This window comes from Symsagittifera roscoffensis, chromosome 9 (assembly GCF_963678635.1).
Source record: "Symsagittifera roscoffensis chromosome 9, txSymRosc1.1, whole genome shotgun sequence".
Lineage (NCBI taxonomy): Eukaryota > Metazoa > Xenacoelomorpha > Acoela > Convolutidae > Symsagittifera > Symsagittifera roscoffensis.
In genome coordinates, this window is record NC_087070.1 from 30,804,042 (window position 1) to 30,820,463 (window position 16,422).

Here is a 16,422-nt window from a genome sequence, read left to right on the forward strand (position 1 = left end):
TTTTTACCATCCTCAAAAGCAGTCATCACATCTCTTGAAAATGAAAGAGAAAGAGTCATGAATATTGAAGCAAATTTTGTTAGATTTCCTTGCGATTGTTTTGTAAATGTTTTTCTTGGGCATCTTCCAGCTAACAAAATTTCATCGAGAGTTGAAAAGTACCATTTGAAAAGTTGTTGACCCTAAGTTTAGTATCTGAGAAAACCGAAAAGTTTGGGCTCACCATATTTCATTGGTTAAATCGATCGGGAAATCGTGTAAGTTTTAATTGAAAAACTAGAACAAAAGGCATGTATGCTGAAGACTTCATCCTCGTTCCTCGCAGGGCATATGCTCCAGATGAAAAAACTGTACAACAATGTCAAATCCTTTAACCTATCAATGAATGACAAATCATCTCAACTCAATTACATACAGCGATTTTGAAAACGAAATACCAACCGTGACTCTCCACCACCATTAAACCCAACTCCTTCTCCTTCAACCCCTATTATTTTAGTACCAAAACTTCAAAAACGAAATCTATCTGCACTTACTAATTTCAGTTGAGATGGTGATGATGAAGCAGAAAATGATGTTGAATCAGACGCTTCTCTGTAGCAAACAAGTTCAATGAGTATAGATAAAACGATCAAAAAAGTAATGGAAAAACAGCAAGGTGTCGGAAGATTAAGGAATTCATTCAAGACATATTAGAAGCTAATAAACTGGAGGGCCAAACATAGTGCTAAAGCAGTTGTTCAAGTTTAAAACCTTGAATTTAGACGTTAAAGGATGTTTTTAATTTAGGAAAGCCGACACACGTTATAATTCAATATTTTTTGTACGATAAACAGCAAAACACAAAAAAACTTGAGGGTGTTTTTATCCACAAATTTTGAAAGAACTGAATACTGATCCTAGTTTAGTGTCCAACACGTATACCGAAAAGATTCTCCGCTTGCTTAAGAGCTAAGCAGCTAAGCCCGCAAGTTCTTCCTTTGTCTCCGACAATCCAATCCGACAATTGAGGAATCGAAGAGATCAGAACCCTCCTCTTCGAAGCCTCTATCGACAACTATCAAACCCAGGATCAATCAATCCGACAGAAGAAAAACCCAGACAGAAGAATTTTTTCCCACCAAGGACGACAATGACGACGACGATAAAAACTATGAAGGCAGTAAAGAATCGTTTTCGAAGTCAAGAAAAAAATGGAAATCTTATAAGAAAAAATACTCAATTTACTCTACTCGAAAGGCTCAGCTGCATTTAGTAGCGTAAAAATTTTAACGAAGGCTAGTGGACTCTCACAAAAAAAATTAGAAAGTTTCTGCGATCTCAATCATCACATAAAAAGTATGGACTGTTTCGTAAAACAGATTCTCGCATGAAGGTGATCGTTAACAATATCAACCAAAATTGGTCTCATGACTTGGCATATGTGGATCAATTGTCTATCTCGCTATTTACGAGTGGAATCTCTGAAGACCAAATTTGCTAAGGAAATTGCCGAATCTTTCAAAAAAATGATCAAAATGAAACAACCAAGAGAAAATTGGAATGACGAAGGCACAGAGATTAAAGGAGAGTTCGAAAAATTATGTACTTAACGAGAAATCATCAAATAAAAAACTCACAGAAAAAAATCAGACTATCAACTCACGCGTGAATAGAGTAAAAAGTTGGCTCCGAGCAAGGTCACAAGAAAGCATGTGCCTGCTTTGGTTTCATTATTTGCAAACAGTTCATGAAAATTGGTAGAGCAACCAAAAATTTATGTTGGTGACTATGTGCGAATAGTGAAAACTGACTTACCTTTGAAAAAGGTTACCGGCAAAAAAATTTACGGACAAAGTTTTTGAAATCCTTGCCATTCCTATTGAAAGCCAAACCGTCTAACGTACAGTATCATTGATGCTGAGAAGGAAAAAATCAACGAAAATTTTATAAAAAAAGAACTTAATTTGATTGGAAACAAATCTAATTATGGCGAAGATGGGCAATGATGAGTTTATTGTACATTTGATTTAACATCATCAAGGGAATATTTACCAGACAACACTTTGGCCAATTTTAGAAGTTTTTCTGAAAAAGAAATAGCTTTTGACGGAGATTGCGGAATCGCTCTCTCAGAAATAATTTTTCCAACGAATTTAAACTATGTTACTGATAAGGAATTTACGTACTTCAGAGCGTCCGAAGCAGTAGCTAATTCAATTCGCAGACCTTAATAGGGGGAAAACGATTAAATCGATTTGAGAAAGTACACTTTTATAGAACAATTGATCAATAAGATAAAAACAAAACTCCAAGACAAAATTCATTTCGATGCAAATGCTCAAAAAATTGCGAATAGCATGAGCATTTGAATGAATCAAATGAAAGAATCTCATTCTCAAGTCCCCAAATAACCAGATTGATAGGCTACAATGCAAAATTTGAGGGGAATGGTGAAAATCACATTGGTCACAAAATGATACCCTCCGTCGATGCACCTTATGAGGGAAACGAATTTTATGAATCTCATTTTCTATATGACTAATCAAATGGCACTAGTCTAATTTTTGTCTTCATAGAAATTATTCAATACTAAACTAATGGAGATGCGAAGGCTCCATTGTTACGCGTCATTGATTCAAAGAGACGCATCAAAAACGGTAGTGCCTGCAGCATTGAACCTAATCATCGAAAAAAAAAACTCAGACCAAAAGGAACATTCGATCCCCCAAAAAGTATTTTTTCCAAGTACTCGGAGTTTGAATGGACTTACAATTATATTGAAAAATTACAGAGTTTTGTTCAGACGATCAACTGTGAAAAAAGTTTAAAAATTCAAGCGCTCTGATTGAAAACCAATGGAGCAAAATTATGCAAAGCAAGCTTCACACCCTCACTTCTGTGATCACTACCGACAGCGCGGCAGTGGATTCGGGGTTTTGGCTGCTGGTATTGGCCGTGTTGCTATACCGTTTGCACGACGTGTTATTCTACCGGCTGCAAAAAAACTGGGCAGAGAACTTGCCATGAGTGCAGCGCCAGAACTGATCGATACCGCTATGAAAAAGAAGTACCTAAACAAGCATTGAATAAGACTGTCACTTAAGTTGCAAGAAAACAACTCGGTGGTGGTAGAGGTAGGCGAAACACACTAATGAATGGATTACGAAGAAGAAGTTCAGTAGAAGCTCGAAAAAGAAAAACAATCATTCGAAGAAAAACAAGACTAGTCAGACGTCGAGCAAATTTTTTTTCAAACATAAAAATTGGTCGTTGAATTTTTACCGAATGAAGCTATCCATAGCTATCTGGATTTTTTTGAAAAACAACCTCTTTTGATTACTTTTGAAAATGTTTTTGATCAAAAATTGGACCTATCTATTGAACCAGTGATTGAGTTTGAAGTCACCCGAGACATTAAAAAATTTGTTGACCTGCGAAAATCTATTTGCAATTAAAATGCAAAGTAACGGAAGCAAATTGAGCTGATCTGAGATACGACAACAATGATCCTTCTGTGTCTGGTTCACCGTTCCTCGTAAACAACTCCCTGTATTCCCTTTTCTCTGACGGTACCCTCTCTGCTAATGGACTCAAAAATGGTCAAATGCCAATAGTAATTTTGCGCATAAAAGCTTAATTGGAATAGATTTTTTGAACAGCAAAGGAGCCAAGAATTCATGGCTCAAGTGTCAGTGATATCGTTTCGAAAACGATCCCGATGCAAAAGACGCAGCTGTTTCACATCTCAACGAGAACTGGTCCGCAAATCGAGGAAAATTTGGTTCTGTGGACCCGTTGGAATTTTTTTTTCTTCTGTGACAAGCATTTGGCATTTGTTGAGCGGTGTTACCCTCAGATTTTCCTACAGACGCTATCATGAAGACTTTCTCATTATACCTGAAGATGCTGCGAAGCATTGCAAACTGCAAATTTTTGAAGCGAATCAGTATGTTAGTAAATGAGTGTAACCGACCATAGATTCCCTGTCATTGAATCAACTTTGCTCAAAACTCCTGCGAACTATCCATATCAGGAACAAATTTCCAAAACATTTCTTGCAACAGCTGTTCAGCGCAGCTGGGAAAAGGAAGAAATTTTTGCTCGGAACTGCTTTTCTTGGAACAAACCGAATGAATCCTTTTCATTATCAAAAGTTTGGATTGGGACAGGTTCCTGTGAGACGGAAGTACACCAATTAGAACACAAGACCATAAACGTCTCGTCTTCAACACACTATCAGAGCTGGGTTTGTTGTACTGCGGGGTGGAAATCACTCTGGATAACTACCAGCAGCACTTCATTATGTGTTTTGATCTCACGAGCACCCAGCAGGCAGCTCTTGACTTCTTGCATCCAGAACATACTAACTGCTCAGTTTCACTCAATCTTCATTTCTCAAACGCTTTGACAGCAAACCTGGAAATTTTTGTTTGGGGTATACGCTCAGCAAATGTTTTTATTACAGACGACCGCAAAGTTACAAAGAACATCCCTCCAAATTTTAGAGTCTATAAATGGATAAAATTTAGTTGCAGTATCTCATTCAGAGTTGTAAGCATCTGAAATATAAGTATATTGGAGTATTTGCAGCCGAAATTTTTCCACCTCACATCCGAAGCATAATCTTTTTGATTATGAGCACTTCAAAATAAGATTCTCCGGGGACACATTGGGTTGTGATATGCAACCGAAGAAATGTTTCATACTCTGCTGATCCTCTCGATCTTCCTCTTTGGCAGTACACCAATCTATATGAACGATTGAACCAGATTATTCATCAGGTCACTGAATTGATGACAAGTTGACCCATGCAAGAGTCAATTCTACCATGTTTGGTTCTTTTTGTATTTATATTGCACATTTGATATATGATAGAAACTTTAATGGTGATGCTTCTGATTTTGTTTACATAAATGATCATATTTAGAAACCTTTTCTAAAACACATGATTTCCCATTAACTAACTATTGAAAATGGCTTCTTTTTATTTTTTCTAACTAATTTTAAGCATTACATTTTTTAGTAATTTAAATTTTTACCCAATTGTTAACTAAAAAGCAATAATCCGAGAAGTTAGGCTACTATCAAAGTAAGAAATACAAAATCAATCTACGGGGGGATATCATCATACCAGCAACTGGGACCTCTTTTCAGTACAATATCCGGACGGGTTTTGAAACACCGCCTTTCAGCTAAGAGTCAAGCGCCGTAGTTTTTATCTACTCGGACCCCAAGAAATTTTAATCTATCTTCAATTTTGTAATTACAAATTAGGTACAAGTTTTGGCAAAACTTATACACAAAGACAGATCGAATACCCAATACTCGAATATACACAAGACTCTGATAAAAATTTTATTCTTCTGTGTGGATCCTCTCGGTCTCCCTCTCTTTAAATACAGCAACATCTGTCAAAAGATAAACGAGAATTTCAATCAAGTCATAGAACTGATGACAGGGTTTTTCCAATGCAAAACTCAAACACTACCATGTGTGGTTCTTTATGTATTTATATTGCATGTTTGGTGGTTTTTCGCACAAACTCTAATTGCGATGCTCTGGATTTTGCATACGTTAAGGATGATGTTTCGACACTTTTTTTGAATCATATGCTTTGTCATTAAACAGTTAAAACTTAAAACGGTTTAACTTCATATACATTTCAATTTTTAGAATTTTCTATGCTAATTAGTTTTTTTGTCCAAAATGCCTGTCAGCAAGGAAGGAAAAGCCGAAAGTGTGGAGATAGCGAAACTGATATTAAGCCAAAGTGCAGTGACAACTGTAAAATTTTTACACTATGATTTTTTTCATAAATTAATTGGTAACGATTGCAAATAGAAATCTTTGCAGATTACATGGGGACATTAAGTTAAAACCTAATACATGTTGACAATTAGTATTATTACATGGGGACTATTAGGTATAAAATAATACATAGTGACAATTAGGATTTTTACATGGTGACCATTGGTTGTCAGATAATACATGGTGACAAACATGATATATACCTAATGGTCATCCATGTATGACAACCTTCCCCCCATCATAGTGTACTATATGCATACTACAACTATAAAAATCAATTTAATCCTTTCCAAATCTTAGAACGTTCATTCTAAAATTTATCAAAAAACTAAAACATTCGCCGAACATTTTTGGTGGATGAATACGTAAAAGATTATTTCGCAATTTAGAAGTTGTACTTTTGAAGGATAAAGCTTTTACCGGGGTGCAATGAAAACTAATTGCTGAGGCTATATCTTTTCAAAATTGTAACAAAACATCTGAGACTCCAGTTATTATAACCTAAAAAAATGTGAAAAAAAACGCTAATAAAGACCAAACTCCGTTAATTTTGGAGAAAAATACAAGACAGGTATAAGCTCTTTGCATTTACTGAAAAACGCGTCGAAACCCCCTTTGTGCCAAGGTACACTTGTTTGAAAATTAAAAATCAGTCGCATTTGTAGCAAAACAATTTAACTCAAACACTGATTGGTCAATTTTGGAGCCAAGGATTGGTGAAACTAATTGCCTGTTGTTCAAACAGCATAAAAAATATCCTAAATATCAAAATATTGTCAGCGCGTTACGACCTTGCCAATCGAGGGTAGGTATCCGTAAAAAAATTAGAGCCAGTTAGTTCAAAGCATCGTTAATCTCTTACTTGCTTGATGCTTGTTCGCTCGCTAGACAAGTCAATTACACGTTTGTAAATTAGTGCAAGCAACTCACTAATACGCTGGTCACTTTTTTCAGGAACAACCATTCAAATGTTCGAACTATCGGTTGCACCAAAACTCATGTCACATTTTAAGTTATTTTGGCATCAAATGGATATATAACTATTTTGAACCATAGCTAATACATTCAATTTTCAATGTTTCTAAATAAAAAAATAATCCGGTTCCGATACGGGTTTTCATTGTTGCCCGTTTTTTCGATAGAATTTCACCAATGGTTATTACCAATCTGTCGCTTACCAATCAATCGCTGACTGATTAGAACAAAAAACTTTTAAAAAAATAGCAAAAAAAACCGAAAGACGCCTTGAAATGATAACTTAGCAAAAAAATCATTAAAAAATTTGAACTTCACAATCACAACGACTTCACTCGAAAATTCATTCACATTCACTCGAAAAAATTCCAAAAAAAATTGTTAAAATTGAAGGTTCTGATGCAGTTATATTTGGTGTATCGATCTCCAGGTCTGAATCTTTACTGGTGAATTTCTTAATTTTCTATATATAAAAAATTCCCGTTTTTTCAATATAATGGGTCCAACTAGCATTTAAAATTACCCAAAATGAGAAAAATTTTTTGCACTGTCGTAAGTTCAGATTTTCTCAAAAAATAATTATTTTTGAAAAGTTTGAAACAACAATCAAATCCTCTGATTTTTTATTCAAAATCAATTTTAATAACTGTACAAAATTCTATACGCATTTTTTGTAAATATTTCGACCACTTCAAAACATTCAGTTTGTCGGGTGTGCTAAAGGTTTGTAAACTACATACAGTTGCCACTCAGTGTTGGAAGTAGCTAAAAATTTAATGAAATTTCAGCTTTTTAAAACTTTTAAACAGGCTTTTAATTTGAGTTTATGATGTGAGTGTCTGAAGATGTGTCCCTGTGTGTGCCCGCATGAATGCCGGATAATGTGTCTCTATGTGTGCTCCTGTGAGTGTGTGAGCGTTGGTGTGTAAGTGAGACCCTGTGAGTGTCTTAATATTGGTGCCTATGTGTGTTTTCTGAATTTGTATCCTTACGAGTAGCAATGTGATTGTCTGAAAATGTGTCCCTCTGTGTGCCCCTGTGGGTGTCTGAATATCCTACCTACACCCACCTGTCATCTGAAGGTGCATCCTACCTACACCCACCTGTTGTCTGAAGTTGCATTCTACTTACAACCACCAGTCACCTGAAGGCGCATTTTATCTGAAGGCGCATCCTACCTACACCCATCTGTCACCTGAAGGTGCATCCTAACTACAACCACCTATCGCCTGAAGCTGCATCCTACATACACCCACCTGTCACCTGAAGGTGCATCCTATCTAAACTCACCTGTCACCTGACTGTGCATCTCAAGTGCCTTCACTTCTTTGATGAAAAAGGGGAACTGATGATCTATGAAAACTGCATTTTTGTACTTATAGCCAAAAATTCAATTAATTTTGATATTTACTGTGCTTTCACGCAGAATAGCTAATAAATAATACATTATAATTGATTGCTTTTTTAAGATAAAAATTTGATAGAAAACGAGATTATGATCTAATATAATAGGTTATACGAGATTATAAGTGAATTTCGACAAAATTAAAATCAAGTATAATTGAAAGAAATTTAATGAAAACTCACAAAAGTTTTTATCTTTATAATGGATTATATATCCGCTTAACACCTCAAGGTGCGCTTCTAATTAATTATAATTTTGCTTAAAGAAACTGCGGGCTTTCTGAAATATGGATTTAATGAGCAGTTGCTTCATTTGAGCCAGAAAAAAGATAGACCCGAGACCAGTTTTTAGTTTTAAACAGCACAAATGGTAGCTAAGCTGTGTGTCACTTTATAGTGCTGGTTTCAATTTTAAAAGTGTTCTTCGTCAATTGAAATAATAACAAAATTTGCTGAATAATTTGTCGTATATATTATGGTGTAATTTACACACGAAAATCTGACCCAAAATTTTGACCAAAAACTGGGACTTTTTCAGCGCTTTTTAAAACAAAATTAGACTAATTGAGTTTTTATAGTCTTACAAAATTAAGAAAAGGAATTTTACGATCTCCCATATCTGGTTTAAACCAATTTATGTTTTTGTTCGATAGCCAATACATTTTCTGTCACCTGAAGTTGCATCCTATCTACACCCACCTGTCACCCTTCAAACTACCAATACCAGAACTGAGCTTAGTCATCAAAATCCACTTCCGGATTCAAAAACAAGTTATAGGATTTGAGATTTCATTCGTCAGTAAATATTTTGGACTAGATAAGAAAATAACTTCGTTTCTGTTTATTTGCAGTTCTTTAAAACAAACTTGGTTTTCCTATCTCAGCGAAACCGATTCATATTTTCTAGTTAAATTTGTTCTGCCCGAACAGCTTGAATCAACACCGCTCAATCATGTGCCATCTAACTTAATGTATGTCAATTTTAACATCAATTTTTTATGCACTTATTAAATGCGATAGTTAGGATAATGGGTTTTTTTGCTTTTTTTCTTCCATCAATGAAAACACTAGTAAACAAATATTCATACGCCATGTTCGGTTACACGGAAAGTTGACATGTGACATACTAAAGCTGGAAAGCTGGAGTATAATAACAATTAGTATGCAGTCTCTACCTTGTAAAAGCACTGGTCATATTATAAAATTTGGGAGAAAAGAGCCAGTATGCTTGTTTTTGCATAAATTCGTAAAGATAGCTTATCTCAGCTCCAAGTAATGCAAATCCATGGTTGGCTTTTGCAAATGACGTTTTGCTTAAACCACGAATAAGTAAGGAATCGCTTCAGGCTGTTGGCGGGTATTCGCTCACTCCAGGCAAGGCCGATTTTCATCTGATAAGCAAAATTATCTGCAAAAAATTGATCCCCAGGCAACGTTGAGTACTTTTTCAAACTACCGGTGCCGAAACCGAGCTTAGTTATAATATTAACCCGACATGATGGCTCGAAATAAGACCAAATAGCATTCAATTTTTTGTTTTCATCTTTGTAATTTGTCAGTTTTTCAATATATTCATCAATTGTCAGCATCGATTTTGTATAACCCTTGTAAAAATAGCTGGAGCATTGTCGATAACAACAACCCCCAGTATCCGAATACGAATTATGAAGCCGATAAATTCCTCTTAACTTTGGAGTACAAGCTTCGTGTACGTTTGACTCCAAATTGAATTGATCACGAAGATAATTAAATGAGTTGTTATGGAAAGGCGTGAAGGCTGGAAGATAATTGTCGTATTCGGTTTCATAAGCAACCAGGCAATAGTAATTATTGATTTTGCGACAATTCAACCATGAATGCGGGATATAGTAAAGGTGCTCTACCGGAAGAGCGAAAATTTGAGAAGTCCACTTTGGATGAATTTGAGGTTGTACCACCAAATCTTCTAAAGTCAAACATTCAAGAATTTTGGCCCAGGATAAAGCGTAGAGAATTAAGAGATGATCTGAAAACGGTAAGGGAGACATACTTGGTTTGAGCTGATTGCCGGAACAGAAAGAAGTCAGAATGTTAACTTTCTTTATTAGATCATGTTTGTTGAAGAATAAGGTTCAAGGCTTTTGATATTAAACCGAAAGCAGTGAAACAAGAGCAAAACTGAGATCTATTAGTTGAGATCTTAAGCCAATATTACAAAAATGCTCTGAAAATCAAATAGTTAAAATAAGAATGAAACTCAGTTTTGAAACTCTGTGATAGACCAAGCTATGGTGCTCGACTGTTTTAGTTCTGGCCTTCGTCGAATTTTTATAAACTTTGGATCCTGTTACCTTCCTTTTGATTAGACCATGCCAACTCAGTACCAGGATTAGCACAATACAGGAAACTTGAGGCATTACTCAAGTCATCTCTGAACAAAACAATCCCTCTCACAGGAACCAAATAAATTATTATTAACAACCTAGCCTATCCAGCCTCATCTAATATTATTTCATTGAACCTCCGCGCTTTATTCAATTTTAGCTAAAATCGACTATATAACCACCTACTCCAAAGAAACTGTTTTTTTTTTGCTGAGAGTGGAGATCTTTTTTGTGACTCACGGCTGTTGTATTGCGTTCAAATTACCACTCTACAACTTTTTCTCGTTGTAATACTACACGATTGCAGTGACAATTGGTCAGGAAGTGGTAGAGCTCAAGCCCCAGGTCAAGTGAAAGCTCATCCGCACGCACTATCATTGCCATCGATGTCACGAGATCTAATACTAGCGTAAGGAAACGCATTTCCACTAAGCAAGGTACCACTAGGCTCAGAAAAGTATCATATTAAGGCCTTGTCAGTCGTGACTTTGACATGAAAACTCAAAATCAATGAAGTTTTTTTCATAGTCGAGAAAAAAAAGCTTAAATCTGACTCCAATTTAATGAATAACGTTCACTTAAAGAAAATTCACTACAAAAATTGAAGCATTTTTTGCTGTTATTACGAAAATAGAACAAAATAAATTATTGAAACAAGGAAATGTTTTTTCTATTTCTCATCTAATTTATGCAATTTTCATCGAGTACGGAGCTATATGTGGTATTTGCACAGCAACCCGCTATTCTGGTTCCTATATCAAATATACTTACAAATGCATTATTTAATTTAACCTTTTTGTAGAGATATAAAGATGGGGTTAAATAATGCACTTGCAGGTCATAGGTTCAACTGATTCTACTGCTATTGTATTAAAATAAACAGCGTTGTTGTCTAGAATAAACACAGATTTTGGGAGATTTGGTTTTAATGACAAAAAAAAATTCTTTTGGTGTTATTAAACAAGTAATCAGAGGGTTTTGAAAAATCCTATAAAAATTAATCTATTATAATTACTAGCGCTTGTCCAAAAAATAATCCAAACATTTATGAGAGAGGTGTGCCCTTTTAAGAAAAATATTAACTAATTTTGTAGATTGTATAGATCACCCAAGTACTAAGGTTCACATTTTATCATGTCTGTTGCCCAAAGTGAGATAATTTATCAGCAAAATATTGAATCTGATGGCTTTTTGACAAAAAAGACGCATTCAGGACAAGCAGTTGTGCTGATCGTCTCTAAAAGGCATGATTTTCATTTTTATAGAAAACTTCTGGGTTCATATTTTCTCAAAACATTGCAATCAACAAAAAAAAATGGAATATCTGTTTACTCTGCCATTAGCACAGAATGTTCCGAACATAGTCTTGAAAAAACAAAAAACGAAATTGCGGAATCCAAAGAAGAAAGGATTTTCTTTTCAAGAAAGAAAATGAAAAACAAAAACTGGAGCAACAGGTACTGACAGGAACTTTGATTTCCTCAGCTTATGCGAGCATCGGGTGCTGCAATGTAGTCTCAAATCTCCGTGGCAAGCACATTCTTGGGTACTCGCGTGTCGAGAGATAAGCAGTAATAAACTATTCTAACTCTATGGTTCTTTATGTACAATTTATATACATAAGCTTAAAATGATAAAACGATAAAAGGAAGTAGTTGAATTAAGATTGTTAAAAAGGACCCCTGAACTTCCGTTCATATCGACCAATGGTCGTAACTAAACTGTTTAACAGGTATTAATTAAAATACCGAAGGTCATTTTAAGATGCTAAAAACAAATCACAACATTTCCCACCGGGAAAAAAATGAAATTGCAAACTAACTACATAACTCTATATACACCCTTTTTCCCCCTCCGAAAATGAAAGAATTTTACAAACTGCACCCAGAAGGTAAATATACAGAAGCAAAATAGAATCTACAATTGAAAGAGAATGTAGCAATTTACAGGGTGGCTATACAGAATTACAAAATTTACAGTATACCGTAACTAACTAAAAAAAACTAATCCACAACATGTACATTAACATGTACAATTGTATCTACAGGTAAAATTAAAAAGTCCGGCGGTAAAATATGGATTAAAGAATTGTTTTGTTCAGTTTAAATTGATATGTCGATTAAATGAATTGATCCTCAAACTCATCCAATTTAGCCCTCACTTCCGAATCTATAGTCGATGAGATCTCGCTATAGTTGTCCACCTCAAGCGTGGGGTCCTTCGAGGTCGGGTAAGTTAGGTTTGAGTCCGAAGAATTCTCGCGAAGGTGAGTCTTCGTGGTAGAGGTTGCAAGTCTGACCGTCGTGAGGAAGTTCCTTGAAGAACAGGACAACGTAGTTTCCGCGACGAGAATCTGTCTGGGAGGCGCCTCCGCTAAGGGAGTCAAAAGGTCAGATGGAGAGTTGACCGAGAAGGTAGTCCTGTGGGAGTCCGGTGCCGGAGAGAATATGGAAGTTGACGCCCCTAGGTCGTCTTTCTCTTGAACCACGTCTATAAATCTGCGATTTCCGCAAAACTGTGGGGGGCCCACATTTCTGCGTGGTCTAGAATTTCGGGTCTTTGGGGTCGCTCTGTTCATCTGTTCCGGAATAGTGTCTACCAGAATTGGATTGTCCTGTGATCCTTCAGTAGTAGTCGCATTGTGGATGACAACAATCTCCCGGGGGTCGTTGTTCGCTGGCCTTTCTGAGCTCTGTTGTGGAGATTCGACAGGACCTGTAATACTTAATCCCTGATTAGACTCGGTATGGGGGTTTTGAGGTACGTTATTATTGATCACATCGTCAAAGTAATCCTCGATTATCCCGTCCCACGAATCTAGATTTAAGGAAGATGAACCTGAAGAAAATCTTGGAGAGTCTTGAGTGGCAGTGCTCGCGGTCGGTGCACTAGTCCCTGCTCTGGTGTTATCCGTTCTTGGGGTGCCTTGACTCGAGTGACCAGCGGGTGTCGATCCAGCTTTCTTCGGTGGAGAGAGTTTCCTTTTCCCAGCTAAACTCGAATAAGTATGAAGATTATGCCCAGTGGGTGTCTGATTCACTATTATCTTTTTAGGCCCTGGGAGTATTTTTCCTTTTATAGCCAGATCCGATTTACGTAAAACGTTACCGTTGTCAAGAGTAACTGTGTGCTCTGAAGAATCGATGATATCCTTCTTAACCAGATTAAAATATAGGTCCCTATTTTTCCTGTTAGACACCTTTCTATATAAGTTATCTCCCATTACTGCTTTTCTTTTTCCCAGCGGTTCTGAAGTTCGGAAAGTGACGTCCGGGGTTGTGTGTAGGCTGGAAGTCCTAGCTAGTGGCATGTTTTCTTCTGGGTCCGACGTGCTGTCCTTTTCCTCGTCCATATAACCATCTTCTGCCCCGTCGTGTACTTCCCAGTTAGTGGCCCGCTCTTTGGACATTATAGCCTTCCCTTTATCTAAATGTTCAATATTGGACATACGATTTTTCCACCTAGTGTTCGCTACTCTATTAAAATGCTTTTCAAACGGAGTACAGTCGATCGCAGATTGTTTTGAGATTCTCAAATTCCAGATGAATTTCTCGATCGAATCGTTTAGAGATGGTTTCGGTAATTCGAAGGACATTGCCAGTAATTTCAATTTAATTGTGTACACTAATCTTTCCACTAGGCCATTGGATCTGTGGTCTCCGACAGTGCAGTAAATAATTTCTATGTTAAATTTATCGCAGAAGTTTTTGAAATTATGTGATAAGAAGCATGACCCATGGTCGATTCTAATTTTTCTTGGGAATCCGTGAAGATGACAGTAATCGTTTAAAAATGAAATTACGTTTCTTGTAGAGGTGTTATTAACAATCTTGGCCGAAGGAAACTTTGTGTAACGGTCAATGCAAAGAAGGATGTATTTGTTGTTACCCCAGCACGCGTCCAACGGTCCCGCAAAATCCAAATTAATTTCTTCGTTCGCGAATGTCAACGTCGGGAGTTTCGAAATATTATGGGTGCCTAGTAACACTTTAATGTTCTTACCCGCTTTTACACATTGGCTACATGTTCTCCCGTGATGGTAAATTTCCCGGTAAATATGCGGCCACCACAAGTATTCGGCGAGGGATTTCATTCCAAACTATCCTGGATGAGTCTCATGTGGCATCGAATTAAAAGTTCCCCTGATGGAAGCTGGTACGACTAGTTTATTGTCTAAAAAGAGTAGCTCATCCTTCACGTAAAGATCATTGGCGTAGTTCTTCATGTAAGTCCCGTGTATGCCCATAGGTCGGTTCCTCTTTATCGTCTCTATCAAGTCCCACAGCACCTTGTCTTCTCTAGTCAAGATCTGAAGCAATTTCTTCGAACAGTGGTTTTCCGGGCGAATTGGGGAATTAGGTAAACTCAGGTCGGCCTTATATCTTCTTACGAGGTCTGCGTGGTCGGGTGGAAGTCGGTCGTCTCTGAATTTGAGGGCGATATTATGTTCTTCGGGAATGATCAAGAAGGGTTCGTTAACTTTATCCATTGGGAGTTCTGGTTGTTTGTTGCTAGAATGTATGAAGTGTCTGTTTATTAATAAAAAATGTAAAAGGATTTTGTCCGAAAAGGTAATACTTTTAAAATTAAATTTCGAATTAACGACGGGTTGGCAAATTGTAGTGCAATTTTCTGTCCGAAAGTGATTATTGTGGCAAACGTTTATCGACTGAGCGATACAAGATATGATAGCAGCAATAATCTTGAGATTAAGTAAAGCTACAGAGCTATTCAATCAATTCTGACCAATCACGTCGCTTGAATTTTTGTTTTCCGACGGGATTGTATTAACTCGTGTATTAGTATTTACAGCGACCGCTGGTCTATCTACAGAATTTACAGTAACTATTTTAGAATATTGTTTAGTCGATAAAATATTCTGAATTTTGTCGATTGAAGCGACTACAAATTAGTCGTCATAATGGGAAATTTCAAGGGCTTTGCCCGAAGGAAGTCTAGATAAAAGGTCTGTAAAACCCATGTCCTTTCCTGGTAAATGTGAATTTTTAAAATTGAATGGTAAAAGTCTGTTTACCCAACGGGTCAATCGGCTATGCATCGTTTTCTTTCCATGATTTACCCAAATTGTGGATAGTAAGGCTTTGTGATCTGTTACTGTTTGAAATTCCGTTCCGTACAGGTAGTTTCTGAAATGTTCTGTAGCCCATACGACTCCCAGCAACTCTAATCCGTTGGTAGAATATTTCATTTCATGGTTATTTAAAAATGTGGATGCAAACGCGATTGTTTTCCATTGGTCGTCCTGTAATTGTTCTAGGGTTGCCCCTAGTCCGTTCTGTGAAGCGTCCGTTTTCAGTCTTGTCTTCTCTTTTATATCGAAATGGATGTTTTCTGTAATATTTACAATTTCCGCTTTTAACTTCTCAAACGCTATTGAATGGCTAGTACCCCATTTGTATACCGATTTTTTGTTTAGAAGAGGTCGAAAAGGGGAGCTTTACGTCGATAAATTAGGGACGAATTTTACGTATTGGTTTATCGAGCCGAAAAATGAACGAAGTTCAGAAATATTCTTTGGGGTTGGCAAATTTTTTATTGCGTCGGCTTTACCGACCAACGGTCGTACTCCATCGCCTGAGATCTTGAAGCCAAGCCATTCGATATCAGATTTAAAAAATGCGCATTTCCCCCATTTAACTGCCATGTTGTTCTTATCTAATATTGATAAAATTTTATACACTATTGATTTGTGTTCTTCCAGGGATCCACAAGAGGCTACCAGGATGTCGTCTATGTAACAATTTGTGAACGGGATATTTTTCAACAGTGAGTCCAGGACCCGTTGAAATTCATTGGGCATGTCTCCCAATCCGTAAAATCCCGTTAAAAATCGATACGTTCCGGTAGTTTCACCGCCTACTATGCTAAA

At 36.6% G+C, this 16,422-nt stretch overlaps 1 protein-coding gene across 1 annotated transcript in view; it reads right to left on the reverse strand.

Moving 5' to 3' along the window:
• Nucleotides 1-13,941, reverse strand: part of LOC134854811 (serine-rich adhesin for platelets-like) — a 29,658-nt gene extending 15,717 nt beyond the window's left edge. Inside the window, exon 1 of the mRNA XM_063871167.1 lies at nucleotides 12,694-13,941. Coding sequence (XP_063727237.1) covers nucleotides 12,694-13,941 — 1,248 coding nt within the window. The remainder of the gene's footprint in view (nucleotides 1-12,693) is intronic.
• Nucleotides 13,942-16,422: the final 2,481 nt, after the last annotated feature.